This window comes from Pristiophorus japonicus, chromosome 4 (genome assembly GCF_044704955.1).
Source record: "Pristiophorus japonicus isolate sPriJap1 chromosome 4, sPriJap1.hap1, whole genome shotgun sequence".
NCBI classification, from domain to species: Eukaryota; Metazoa; Chordata; class Chondrichthyes; family Pristiophoridae; genus Pristiophorus; species Pristiophorus japonicus.
In genome coordinates, this window is record NC_091980.1 from 158990297 (window position 1) to 159005250 (window position 14954).

General features: G+C 57.5%; 1 protein-coding gene across 1 annotated transcript in view; it reads right to left on the bottom strand.

Annotated features, from left to right (window-relative positions):
• plekhd1 (pleckstrin homology domain containing, family D (with coiled-coil domains) member 1) overlaps nt 1-14954 on the bottom strand; it is a 133052-nt gene that overhangs the window by 111818 nt on the left and 6280 nt on the right. Inside the window, exon 2 of the mRNA XM_070877858.1 lies at nt 11333-11426. Within this exon, the coding sequence (XP_070733959.1) occupies nt 11333-11426 (94 nt within the window). The remainder of the gene's footprint in view (nt 1-11332; nt 11427-14954) is intronic.

Sequence of the window (14954 nt, forward strand, 5' to 3'; positions counted from 1 at the left end):
CCTCTCCGACAGTGCAGCACTCCCTCAATACTACCCGTCCGACACTGCAGCACTCCCTCAGTACTGCCACTCCGACACTGCAGCGCTCCCTCAGTAATGTCGTTCCAACAGTGCAACGCTCCCTCAGTACTGCCCCTCTGACACTGCAGCACTCCCTCAGTACTGCCCTTCGGACACTGCAGCACTCCCTCAGTGCTTCCCCTCCGACAGTGCAGCACTCCCTCAGGACTGCCCCTGCGACAGTGCGGCACTCCTTCAGTACAGACCCTCAGACTGTGCAGTTCTCCCTCAGTATTGCCCCTCCGACAGTGCAGCACTCCCTCAGCACTGCCCCTCCGACAGTGCGGTGCTCCCTCAGTATGGTCTCTCAGACGGTGCAGTGCTCCCTCAGTACTGCCCCTCCAACACCGTTGCGCTCCCTCAGTACTACCGCTCCAACAGTGCAGCGCTCCCTCAGCACTGCCCCTCCGACACTTTAGCGCTCCCTCAGTACTGCCCCTCCGACAATGCAGCACTCCCTCAGTACTGCCCTTCCGACGCTGCAGCACTCCCTCAGTGATGCCCCTACGACAGTGCAGCACACCCTCAGAATTGCACCTCCGACAGTGCGGCACTCCCTCAGTACTACCACTCCATCAGTGCAGTACTCCCCCAGTCCTGCCTCTCTGACAGTGCAGTACTCCCTCAGTACTACCCCTCCGACAGTGCGGCATTCCCTCAGTACTGCCCCTCTGACACTACAGCACTCCCTCAGTATTGCCCCTCCGACACTGCAGCACTCCACCAGTACTGCCCCTCCGACAGTGCGGTGCTCCCTCAGTACTGCCCCTCCGACACTGCAGCACTCCCTCAGTACTGCCCCTCCGACACTGCAGCGCTCCCTCAGTACTGCCCCTCCAACACCGTTGCGCTCCCTCAATACTACCGCTCCAACAGTGCAGCGCTCCCTCAGCACTGCCCCTCCGACACTTTAGCGCTCCCTCAGTACTGCCCCTTCGACAGTGCAGCACTCCCTCAGTATTGCCCCTTTGACAGTGCGGCACTCCCTCAGTACGGCCCCTCCGACAGTGCAGCACTCCCTCAGGACTGCCCCTAAGACAGTGCAGCACTCTCTCAGTACTGCCCCTCCAACAGTGCAGCACTCCCTCAGTACAGACCCTCAGACTGTACAGCTCTCCCTCAGTACTACCCCTCCGACAGTGCAGCACTCCCTCAGCACTGCCCCTCCAACACTGTAGCGCTCCATCAGTACTACCGCTCCAACAGTGCAGCGCTCCCTCAGTACTGCCCCTCCGACACTGCAGCACTCCCTCAGCACTGCCCCTCCGACACTTCAGCGCTCCCTCAGTACTGCCCCTCCAACAGTGCAGCACTCCCTCAGTACTGCCCCTCCAACAAAGCAGCATTCCCTCAGTACTGCCCCTCCGACAGTGCAGCACTCCGTCAGTATTGCCCCTTTGACAGTGCAGCACTCCCTCAGTACTGCCCCTCCGACACTGCAGCATTCCCTCAGTACTGCCCCTCCGACAGTGCAGCACTCCCTTAGTACTGCCCCTCCGGCAGTGCAGCACTCCCTCAGTACTGCCCTTTCGATGCTGCAGCACTCCCTCAGTCCTGTCCCTCCGACAGTGCAGCACTCCCTCAGCACTGCCCCTCCGACAGTGAGGTGCTCCTTCAGTACGGCCCCTCAGACAGTACAGCACTCCCTCAGTATTGCCCCTCCGACAGTGCATCGCTCCATCAGTACTGCCCCTCCGACAGTGCAGCACTCCCTCAGTACGGGCCCTCAGACAGAGCAGCACTCCCTCAGCACTGGCCCTCCGACAGTGCGGCGCTCCCTCAGTACTGCCCCTCGAACAGTGCAGCACTCCCTCAGTACAGACCCTCAGACTGTGCAGTTCTCCCTCAGTATTGCCCCTCCGACAGTGCAGCACTCCCTCAGCACTGCCCCTCCGACAGTGCGGCGCTCCCTCAGTATGGCCCCTCAGACGGTGCAGTGCTCCCTCAGTACTGCCCCTCCAACACCGTTGCGCTCCCTCAGTACTACCGCTCCAACAGTGCAGCGCTCCCTCAGCACTGCCCCTCCGACACTTCAGCGCTCCCTCAGTGCTGCCCCTCCGACAGTGCAGCACTCCCTCAGTACTGCCCTTCCGACGCTGAAGCACTCCCTCAGTGATGCCCCTACGACAGTGCATCACACCCTCAGAATTACACCTCCGACAGTGCGGCACTCCCTCAGTACTACCACTCCATCAGTGCAGTACTCCCCCAGTCCTGCCTCTCTGACAGTGCAGTACTCCCTCAGTACTACCCCTCCGACAGTGCGGCATTCCCTCAGTACTGCCCCTCTGACACTGCAGCACTCCCTCAGTATTGCACCTGCGACACAGCAGCACTCCCTCAGTACTGCCCCTCCGACACTGCAGCACTCCCTCAGTACTGCTCGTCCGACGCTGCAGCACTCCCTCAGTGATGCCCCTCCGACAGTGCAGCACTCCCTCAGTACGACCTCTCCAACAGTGCAGCACTCCCTCAGTACTGCCCCTCCAACAAAGCAGCATTCCCTCAGTACTGCCCCTCCGACAGTGCAGCACCCCCTCAGTATTGCCCCTTTGACAGTGCGGCGCTCCCTCAGTACGGCCCCTCAGACAGTGCAGCGCTCCCTCAGTACTGCCCCTCCGACAGTGCAGCACTCACTCAGGACTGCCCCTCCAACAAAGCAGCATTCCCTCAGTAGTGCCCCTCCAACAGTGCAGCACTCCCTCAGTACAGACCCTCAGACAGTGCAGCACTCCCTCAGTACTACTCCTCCGACACTGCAGCACTACCTTAGTACTGCCCCTCCGGCAGTGCAGCACTCCCTCAGTACTGCCCTTTCGATGCTGCAGCACTCCCTCAGTGATGCCCCTCTGACAGTGCAGCACTCCCTCAGTACTGTTCCTCCGACAGTGCGGCATTCCCTCAGTACTGCCCCTTCAACAGTGCAGCACTCCCTCAGTCCTGTCCCTTCAACAGTGCAGCACTCCTTCAGTACGGCCCCTCAGACAGTGCAGCGCTCCCTCAGTACTGCCCCTCCGACAGTGCAGCGCTCCATCAGTACTGCCACTCCGACAGTGCAGCACTCCCTCAGTACGGGCCCTCAGACAGTGCAGCACTCCCTCAGCACTGCCCCTCCGATAGTGCGGCGATCCCTCAGCACTGCCCCTCGAACAGTGCAGCACTCCCTCACTACAGACCCTCAGACTGTGCAGTTCTCCCTCAGTACTGCCCCTCCGACAGTGCGGCACTCCCTCAGTACGGCCCCTCAGACAGTGCAGTGCTCCCTCAGTACTGCCCCTCCAACACTGTAGCGCTCCCTCAGTACTACCGCTCCAACAGTGCAGCGCTCCCTCAGCACTGCCCCTCCGACACTTCAGCACTCCCTCAGTACTGCCCCTCCGACAGTGCAGCACTCCCTCAGTACTGCCCTTCCGACGCTGCAGCACTCCCATCAGTGATGACCCTATGACAGTGCAGCACATCCTCAGAATTGCACCTCCGACAGTGCGGCACTCCCTCAGTACTACCCCTCCATCAGTGCAGCACTCACCCAGTCCTGCCTCTCTGACAGTGCAGCACTCCCTCAGTACTACCCCTCCGACAGTGCGGCATTCCCTCAGTACTGCCCCTCTGACACTGCAGCACTCCCTCAGTACTGCCCTCGGACACTGCAGCACTCCACCAGTACTGCCCCTCCGACATTGCATCACTCCCTCAGCACTGCCCCTCCGACAGTGCAGCACTCCCTCAGTACTGCCCCTCTGACACTGCAGCACTCCCTCAGTACTGCCCTCGGACACTGCAGCACTCCCTCAGTACTGCCCCTCCGACAGTGCAGCACTCACTCAGCACTGCCCCTCCGACAGTGCGGCGCTCCCTCAGTACTGCCCCTCCGACACTGCAGCACTCCCTCAGTACTGCCCCTCTGACATTGCAGCGCTCCCTCAGTACTGTCGCTCCGACAGTGCAACGCTCCCTCAGTACTGCCCCTCTGACACTGCAGCACTCCCTCAGTACTGCCCTTCCGACGCAGCAGCACTCCCTCAGTGATGCCCCTCCGACACTGCAGCACTCCCTCAGTACTGCCCCTCCGACAGTGCAGCACTCCCTCAGTACTAGCTCTCCAACAGTGCAGCACTCCCTCAGTACTACCCCTCCGACAGTGCGGCACTCCCTCAGTACTACCCCTCCGACAGTGCGGCACTCCCTCAGTACTACCCCTCCGACAGTGCGGCACTCCCTCAGTACTGCCCCTCCGACAGTGCGGCACTCCCTCAGTACTGCTCCTCCAACAATGCGGCACTCCCTCAGTACTGCCCCTCTGACAGTGCGGCACTCCCTCAGTACTACCCCTCCAACAGTGCGGCACTCCCTCAGTCCTGCCCCTCCAACAGTGCGGCACTCCCTCAGTACTGCCCCTCTGACTGTGCAGCTCTCCCTCAGTACTACCCCTCCGACAGTGCAGCACTCCCTCAGCACTGCCCCTCTGACACTGCAGCACTCCCTCAGTACTGCCCTCGGACACTGCAGCACTCCCTCAGTACTGCCCCTCCGACACTGCAGCGCTCCCTCAGTACTGTCGCTCCAACAGTGCAACGCTTCCTCAGTACTGCCCCTCTGACACTGCAGCACTCCCTTAGTACTGCCCTTCTGACGCTGCAGCACTCCCTCAGTGATGCCCCTCCGACACTGCAGCACTCCCTCAGTACTGCCCCTCCGACAGTGCAGCACTCCCTCAGTACTAGCTCTCCAACAGTGCAGCACTCCCTCAGTGCTGCCTCTCCGACAGTGCAGCACTCCCTCAGTACTGCCCCTCCGACAGTGCAGCACTCCCTCAGTATTGCCCCTTTGACAGTGCGGCGCTCCCTCAGTACGACCCCTCAGTCAGTGCAGCGCTCCCTCAGTACTGCACTTCCAATGCTGTAGCACTCCCTCAGTGATGCCTCTCCGACCGTGCAGCACTCCCTCAGTACTGCCCCTCTGACACTGCAGCACTCCCTCAGTACTGCCCTCGGACACTGCAGCACTCCCTCAGTACTGCCCCTCCGACAGTGCAGCACTCACTCAGCACTGCCCCTCCGACAGTGCGGCGCTCCCTCAGTACTGCCCCTCTGACATTGCAGCGCTCCCTCAGTACTGTCGCTCCGACAGTGCAGCACTCCCTCAGTACTGCCCCTCCGACACTGCAGCACTCCCTCAGTACTGCCCCTCTGACATTGCAGCGCTCCCTCAGTACTGTCGCTCCGACAGTGCAACGCTCCCTCAGTACTGCCCCTCTGACACTGCAGCACTCCCTCAGTACTGCCCTTCCGACGCTGCAGCACTCCCTCAGTGATGCCCCTCTGACACTGCAGCACTCCCTCAGTACTGCCCCTCCGACAGTGCAGCACTCCCTCAGTACTAGCTCTCCAACAGTGCAGCACTCCCTCAGTGCTGCCCCTCCGACAGTGCAGCACTCCCTCAGTACTACCTCTCCAACAGTGCAGCACTCCCTCAGTACTGCCCCTCCAACAAAGCAGCACTCCCTCAGTATTGCCCCTTTGACAGTGCGGCGCTCCCTCAGTACGGCCCCTCAGACAGTGCAGCGCTCCCTCAGTACTGCCCCTCCGACAGTGCAGCACTCCCTCAGGACTGCCCCTCCGACAGTGCGGCGCTCCCTCAGTATGGCACCTTAGACAGTGCAGCGCTCCCTCAGTACTGCCCCGCCAACACTTCAGCACTCCCTCAGTACTGCCCCTCCAACAGTGCAGCACTCCCTCAGTACTGTACTTCCAATGCTATAGCACTCCCTCAGTGATGCCTCTCCGACAGTGCAGCACTCCCTCAGTACTGCCCCTCCGACAGTGCGGCATTCCCGCAGTACTACCCCTCCAACAGTGCAGCACTCCCTCAGTATTGCCGCTCCTACAGTGCAGCACTTCCTCAGTACTGCCCCTTCGACACTGCAGCACTCCCTCAGTACTGCCCCTCCGACAGTGCGGCATTCCCGCAGTACTACCCCTCCAACAGTGCAGCACTCCCTCAGTACTGCTCCTCCTTCAGTGCAGCACTTCCTCAGTACTGCCCCTTCGACACTGCAGCACTCCCTCAGTGCTGCCCCTCCTACAGTGCAGCACTCCCTCAGTACTGCCCCTTCGACAGTGCAGCACTCCCTCAGTCCTGTCCCTTTGACCGTGCAGCACTCCTTCAGTATTGCCCCTCCGACAGTGCGGCACTCCCTCAGTACTACCCCTCCGACAGTGCGGCACTCGTTCAGTCCTGTCTCTCCGACAGTGCAGCACTCCCACAGCACTGCCCCTCCGACAGTGCGGCGCTCCTTCAGTACGGCCCCTCAGACAGTGCAGCGCTCCCTCAGTACTGCCCCTCTGACAGTGCAGCGCTCCATCAGTACTGCCCCTCCGACAGTGCAGCACTCCCTCAGTACGGGCCCTCAGACAGTGCAGCACTCACTCAGCACTGCCCCTCCGACAGTGCGGCGCTCCCTCAGTACTGCCCCTCGAACAGTGCAGCACTCCCTCAGTACAGACCCTCAGACTGTGCAGTTCTCCCTCAGCACTGCCCCTCCGACAGTGCGGCGCTCCCTCAGTACGGCCCCTCAGACAATGCAGTGCTCCCTCACTACTGCCCCTCCAACACTGTAGCGCTCCCTCAGTACTACCGCTCCAACAGTGCAGCGCTCCCTCAGTACTGCCCCTCCGACAGTGCAGCACTCCCTCAGTACTGCCCTTCCGACGCTGCAGCACTCCCTCAGTGATGCCCCTACGACAGTGCAGCACACCCTCAGAATTGCACCTCCGACAGTGCGGCACTCCCTCAGTACTACCCCTCCATCAGTGCAGCACTCCCCCAGTCCTGCCTCTCTGACAGTGCAGCACATCCTCAGTACTACCCCTCCGACAGTGCGGCATTCCCTCAGTACTGCCCCTCTGACACTGCAGCACTCCCTCAGTACTGCCCTCGGACACTGCAGCACTCCCTCAGTACTGCCCCTCCGACACTGCAGCGCTCCCTCAGTACTGTCGCTCCAACAGTGCAACGCTTCCTCAGTACTGCCCCTCTGACACTGCAGCACTCCCTTAGTACTGCCCTTCTGACGCTGCAGCACTCCCTCAGTGATGCCCCTCCGACACTGCAGCACTCCCTCAGTACTGCCCCTCCGACAGTGCAGCACTCCCTCAGTACTACCTCTCCAACAGTGCAGCACTCCCTCAGTGCTGCCCCTCCGACAGTGCAGCACTCCCTCAGCACTGCCCCTCCGACAGTGCAGCACTCCCTCAGTATTGCCCCTTTGACAGTGCGGCGCTCCCTCAGTACGACCCCTCAGTCAGTGCAGCGCTCCCTCAGTACTGCACTTCCAATGCTGTAGCACTCCCTCAGTGATGCCTCTCCGACCGTGCAGCACTCCCTCAGTACTGCCCCTCCGACAGTGCGGCATTCCCGCAGTACTACCCCTCCAACAGTGCAGCACTCCCTCAGTACTGCCCCTCCGACAGTGCAGCACTTCCTCAGTACTGCCCCTTCGACACTGCAGCACTCCCTCAGTACTGCCCCTCCGACAGTGCGGCATTCCCGCAGTACTACCCCTCCAACAGTGCAGCACTCCCTCAGTACTGCCCCTCCTACAGTGCAGCACTTCCTCAGTACTGCTCCTTCGACACTGCAGCACTCCCTCAGTCCTGTCCCTCTGACCGTGCAGCACTCCTTCAGTACTGCCCCTCCGACAGTGCGGCACTCCCTCAGTACTACCCCTCCGACAGTGCGGCACTCCCTCAGTACTACCCCTCCGACAGTGCGGCACTCCCTCAGTACTACCCCTCCGACAGTGCGGCACTCCCTCAGTACTGCCCCTCCGACAGTGCGGCACTCCCTCAGTACTGCTCCTCCAACAATGCGGCACTCCCTCAGTACTGCCCCTCTGACAGTGCGGCACTCCCTCAGTACTACCCCTCCAACAGTGCGGCACTCCCTCAGTCCTGCCCCTCCAACAGTGCGGCACTCCCTCAGTACTGCCCCTCTGACTGTGCAGCTCTCCCTCAGTACTACCCCTCCGACAGTGCAGCACTCCCTCAGCACTGCCCCTCCGACAGTGCGGCGCTCCCTCAGTACGGCACCTCAGACAGTGCAGCGCTCCCTCAGTACTGCCCCTCCAACACTGTAGCGCTCCATCAGTACTACCGCTCCAACAGTGCAGCGCTCCCTCAGTACTGCCCCTCCAACAAAGCTGCATTCCCTCAGTACTGCCCCTCCGACAGTGCAGCACTCTCTCAGTATTGCCCCTTTGACAGTGCGGCGCTCCCTCAGTACAGCCCATCAGACAGTGCAGCGCTCCCTCAGTACTGCCCCTCCGACAGTGCAGCACTCTCTCAGTACTGCCCCTCCGACAGTGCAGCACTCCCTCAGTACGGGCCCTCAGACAGTGCAGCACTCACTCAGCACTGCCCCTCCGACAGTGCGGCGCTCCCTCAGTACTGCCCCTCGAACAGTGCAGCACTCCCTCAGTACAGACCCTCAGACTGTGCAGTTCTCCCTCAGCACTGCCCCTCCGACAGTGCGGCGCTCCCTCAGTACGGCCCCTCAGACAATGCAGTGCTCCCTCACCACTGCCCCTCCAACACTGTAGCGCTCCCTCAGTACTACCGCTCCAACAGTGCAGCGCTCCCTCAGTACTGCCCCTCCGACAGTGCAGCACTCCCTCAGTACTGCCCTTCCGACGCTGCAGCACTCCCTCAGTGATGCCCCTACGACAGTGCAGCACACCCTCAGAATTGCACCTCCGACAGTGCGGCACTCCCTCAGTACTACCCCTCCATCAGTGCAGCACTCCCCCAGTCCTGCCTCTCTGACAGTGCAGCACACCCTCAGTACTACCCCTCCGACAGTGCGGCATTCCCTCAGTACTGCCCCTCTGACACTGCAGCACTCCCTCAGTACTGCCCTCGGACACTGCAGCACTCCCTCAGTACTGCCCCTCCGACACTGCAGCGCTCCCTCAGTACTGTCGCTCCAACAGTGCAACGCTTCCTCAGTACTGCCCCTCTGACACTGCAGCACTCCCTTAGTACTGCCCTTCTGACGCTGCAGCACTCCCTCAGTGATGCCCCTCCGACACTGCAGCACTCCCTCAGTACTGCCCCTCCGACATTGCAGCACTCCCTCAGTACTAGCTCTCCAACAGTGCAGCACTCCCTCAGTGCTGCCCCTCCGACAGTGCAGCACTCCCTCAGTACTGCCCCTCCGACAGTGCAGCACTCCCTCAGTATTGCCCCTTTGACAGTGCGGCGCTCCCTCAGTACGACCCCTCAGTCAGTGCAGCGCTCCCTCAGTACTGCACTTCCAATGCTGTAGCACTCCCTCAGTGATGCCTCTCCGACTGTGCAGCACTCCCTCAGTACTGCCCCTCCGACAGTGCGGCATTCCCGCAGTACTACCCCTCCAACAGTGCAGCACTCCCTCAGTACTGCCCCTCCGACAGTGCAGCACTTCCTCAGTACTGCCCCTTCGACACTGCAGCACTCCCTCAGTACTGCCCCTCCGACAGTGCGGCATTCCCGCAGTACTACCCTTCCAACAGTGCAGCACTCCCTCAGTACTGCCCCTCCTACAGTGCAGCACTTCCTCAGTACTGCTCCTTCGACACTGCAGCACTCCCTCAGTACTGCCCCTTCGACAGTGCAGCACTCCCTCAGTCCTGTCCCTCTGACCGTGCAGCACTCCTTCAGTACTGCCCCTCCGACAGTGCGGCACTCCCTCAGTACTACCCCTCCGACAGTGCGGCACTCCCTCAGTACTACCCCTCCGACAGTGCGGCACTCCCTCAGTACTACCCCTCCGACAGTGCGGCACTCCCTCAGTACTGCCCCTCCGACAGTGCGGCACTCCCTCAGTACTGCTCCTCCAACAATGCGGCACTCCCTCAGTACTGCCCCTCTGACAGTGCGGCACTCCCTCAGTACTACCCCTCCAACAGTGCGGCACTCCCTCAGTCCTGCCCCTCCAACAGTGCGGCACTCCCTAAGTACTGCCCCTCTGACTGTGCAGCTCTCCCTCAGTACTACCCCTCCGACAGTGCAGCACTCCCTCAGCACTGCCCCTCCGACAGTGCGGCGCTCCCTCAGTACGGCACCTCAGACAGTGCAGCGCTCCCTCAGTACTGCCCCTCCAACACTGTAGCGCTCCATCAGTACTACCGCTCCAACAGTGCTGCGCTCCCTCAGTACTGCCCCTCCAACAAAGCTGCATTCCCTCAGTACTGCCCCTCCGACAGTGCAGCACTCTCTCAGTATTGCCCCTTTGACAGTGCGGCGCTCCCTCAGTACAGCCCCTCAGACAGTGCAGCGCTCCCTCAGTACTGCCCCTCCGACAGTGCAGCACTCTCTCCGGACTGCCCCTCCGACAGTGCAGCACTCTCTCAGTACTGCCCCTCCAACAGTGCAGCACTCCCTCAGTACAGACCCTCAGACTGTGCAGCTCTTCCTCAGTACTGCCCCTCCGACAGTGCAGCACTCCCTCAGCACTGCCCCTCCGACAGTGCGGCGCTCCCTCAGTACTGCCCCTCCAACAGTGCAGCACTCCCTCAGTACTGCCCCTCCAACAAAGCAGCATTCCCTCAGTACTGCCCCTCCGACAGTGCAGCACTCCCTCAGTATTGCCCCTTTGACAGTGCAGCACTCCCTCAGTACTGCCCCTCCGACACTGCAGCATTCCCTCAGTACTGCCCCTCCAACAGTGCAGCACTCCCTGAGTACTGCCGTTCTAATGCTATAGCACTCCCTCAGTGATGCTCCTCCGACAGTGCAGCACTCCCTCAGTACTGCCCCTCCGACAGTGCGGCATTCCCTCAGTATTACCCCTCCAACAGTGCAGCACTCCCTCAGTACTGTCCCTCCTACAGTGCGGCACTCCCTCAGTCCTGCCCCTCCAACAGTGCGGCACTCCCTCAGTACTGCACCTCTGACAGTGCGGCACTCCCTCAGTACTATCCCTCCGACAGTGCAGCACTCCCTCAGTACTGCCCCTCCGACAGTGCGGCACTCTCTCCGTACTGCCCCTCCGACAGTGCGGCATTCCCTCAGTACTGCCCCTCCAACAGTGCGGCTCTCCCTCAGTACTGCCCCTCCGACAGTGCAGCACTCCCTCAGTGCTGCACTATGAGTGTCAGCCGGTATTGTGTGCTCATTTCTCTGGAGTGAACCCACAACCTTCTGACTAAGAGACAAGAGTGCTGCCATTGAGCCACGGTTAACACCCAAGTCCTTTATCCAGCGAATAAATAGGATGAGCTGTGGCTACTGACCTTGGGATGTATGTTGAAGTATCTGTTGCTCTCAAAGTTTTTTCTTTCATTTTCTGCATAATAAAGTAAAAAGCTGTCCTTGATGAGGAAGAACCTGGAAAAGAGGAAAAGGGTTGAGATTCAGTGTGCCAAATCGGACTGAGATTATGTCACATTGTCCCGAGCCAAACTAAACTGTTTCCTTCTGGCACTTAAACAATATCCAATTGTGTTTGATCCGATGATATCTCGGCTGAAATTGTGTCTGTGCTGGATGGTATACAATTAAACAGCCATAATATATGTGCTGATTAAACTCACCCATGTGATATCGGCAACTAAACCTCAACACATATTGTTTCCCACACCTCAGGAAGGGTATATTGGCTTGGTGGGTGTATCGCAGATTCACCAAAATGATACCGGGGCTCATAGGGTTAAATTATGAGGGCAGGTTGCACAGATTAGGCTTGTATACCCTCGAATATCCAAGATTAAGGCGCCGTCTGATTGAGGTATTTGAGATGATTAAAGGAGTTGATAGGGTAGATACAGAGAAACTATTTCCTCTGGTGGGGGGAGTCCAGAACACGGGGGCATAACCTTAAAATTAGAGCCAGGCCATTCAGGGAGCGATGTCAGGAAGCACTTCTTCACTCAAAGGGCAGTGGGAATGTGGAACTCTCTCCCCCGCAAAAAGCTGTTGAGCCTGAGGGTAAATAGCAAAACTGAGATTGACATTTTGTTTGGCAAGGATATGAAGGGTTAGGAACCAAGGTGGGTAAATGGAGTTGAGATACAGATCAGCCATGATCTAATTCAATGGCGGAGCAGGCTCTAGGGACTGAATGGCCTTCCCCTGTTCCTCTGAATGCACTCAGAACAGCTATTTTATTGGGCATCAACCCACTTAAAACAGTGAAATCCAGCAATAGTAACTGATTTGGCCAGAAAGTTAAATGGTAACCATAACAGATTGATCACTACTAAGTGTGTACACTACCGCTAATCTGTGTTGCTAAGTACTCACTGGCACCTTAAACAGTTGATTATTTCGATCCTGAGCCCCTCATATCAGCCTTTTTGTGCTGCATATGTTCAGTCTCAAACTAGCATTCTGCTCAATGTCACAGAGCTGAAACTCCCAGATGCACAATAGCCCCAGAGAGCAGATGATCAGTACAAGATGATCGCTGTATCCAGGGGTCACTGCATCCAGGGGTCACTGCATCCAGGGGTCACCGCAAGATGATCACTGCAATCAGGTGATCACTGCAATCAGGGGGTCATTGCATCCAGGTATCACTGCATCCAGTGGCCACTGCAATCAGGGGTCACTGCATCCAGTGGTCACTGCAACCAGGGGTCACTGAAATCAGGGGTCACTGCATCCAGGGGTCAGTGTAACCAGGAGTCACTGCATCTAGTGGTCACTGCACCCAGGAGTCAGTGTAACCAGGAGTCACTGCATCCAGGGATCACTGCATCCAGGGGTCACTGCAAGATAGAATCATCGAATGTTTACAGCACAGAAGGCGGCCATTCGGCCTGTCGGGCCCGTGCCAGCTCTCTGCAAGAGCACCTCAGCCAGTCACACTCCCCCACCCTTTCCCTGTAGCCCTATAATTTTTGTGTGTTCAGATACTTATCCAACTCCCTTTTGAAAGCTACGATTGAGTCTGCCTCCACCATCTTTTCAGGCCGTGCATTCCAGATCCTAATCACTCGCTGTGTAAAATAGTTTTTCCTCATGTCACTTTTGGTTCTTTCGTCAATCACCTTAAATCTGTGTCCTCTGGTTCTCGACCCTTCTGCCAATGGGAACAGTTTCTCTCTCTCTACTCTGTCCAGACCCCTCATGATTTTGAACACCTCGATCAAATCTCCTCTCAACCTTCTCTGCTCTAAGGAGAACAACCCCAGCTGCTCCAGTCTATCCACGTAACTGAAGTTCCTCATCCCTGGAACCATTCTGGTAAATCTTTTCTGCACCCTCTCTAAGGCCTTCACATCCTTCCTAAAGTGCGGTGCCCAGAATTGGACACACTACTCCAGTTGGGGCCGAACCAATGTTTTATAAAGTTTCATCATAACTTCCTTGCTTTTGTACTCTGTGCCTCTATTTATGAAGCCCAGGATCCCGTCAGCTTTTTAACTGCTTTCTTAACCTGCCCTGCCACCTTCAATGATTTGTGCTCATATACTCCTGTTCCTTTACCCCCTTTAGAATTGTACCCTTTAGTTTATATTGCCTCTCCTCGTTCTTCCAAGCAAAATGTATCACTTTACACTTTTCTTCATCTGCCCATTCCACCAGCCAGTCTATGTCCTCCTGAAGTCTCTCACTATCCTCCTCACTGTTCACTATACTTCCAAGTTTTGAGTCATCTGCAAATTTTGAAATTGTGCCCTGTACACCCACATCCAAGTCATTAATATAGATCAAGAAAAGCAGTGGTCCTAGTACCGCCCCTGGGGACCCCAGTCCGAAAAACAACCGTTCACCACTACTCTCTGTTTCCTGTCACTTGGCCAATTTTGTATCCATGCTGCCACTGTCCCTTTTATTCCATGGGCTTCAACTTTGCTGGCAAGCCGATTAAGTGGCACTTTATCATGGAATCTATGTACACCACATTAACCACATTGCCCTCATCAACCTTCTCTGTTACCTCATCAAAAAACTCAATCAAGTTAGTTAAACACGATTTGCCTTTAACAAATCTGTGCTAGCTTTCCTTAATTGATCCATAGTTGTCCAAGTGACTGTTAATTTTGTCTCTGATTATTGATCTAAAAGCTTCCCTACACTGAGGTTAAACTGGCTGGCCTGCAGTTACTGGGTTTAGCTCTACACCCTTTTTTGAACAAGGGTGTAACATTTACAATTCTCCAGCCCTCTGGCACCACCTCCGTATCTAAAGAGGATCGGAAGATTATGGCCAGTACCTCTGCAATTTCCACCTTTACTTCCCTCAGCATCCCTGGATGCATTCCATCCGGTCCTGGTGAGTACAGCCAGCCTTTCTAGTATCTCCTCTTTATCAAATATTATCCCATCCAGTATCTCCACTCCCTCCTCTTTCACCATGTCTATGAAAGCATCTTTTTATTCCGCTCCGCTCTCACTCAGCTCCCGCTGCTTCTGGTGATCACTACAGCCTGACATACTCACAGAATCATGTCTTTTAGCCAATGTCCAAAACTCCTCCATCACCATCACTGCCACCATTCCTGAATATGTCCAGTCCTACCAGAGGTGGCGGAACAGTGGTATACAGTCAGGAGGGAGTGGCCCTGGGAGTCCTCAACATTGACTCTGGACCCCATGAAGTCTCATGGCATCAGGCCAAACATGGACAAGGAAACCTCCTGCTGATTACCACCTACCGCCCTCCCTCAGCTGCCAAATCCGTACTGCTCCATGTTGAACACCACTTGGAAAAAGCACTGAGAGTAGCAAGGACACAGAATGTACTCTGGGTGGGGGACTTCAATGACCATCATCAAGAGTGATTCGGTAGCACCACTACTGACCAAGCTGGCCAAGTCCTGAAGGACATAACTGCCAGACTGAGCCTACAGCTAGTGGTGAGAGAACCAACATAAGGGAAAAACCTACTTGATCTCATCCTCACCAATC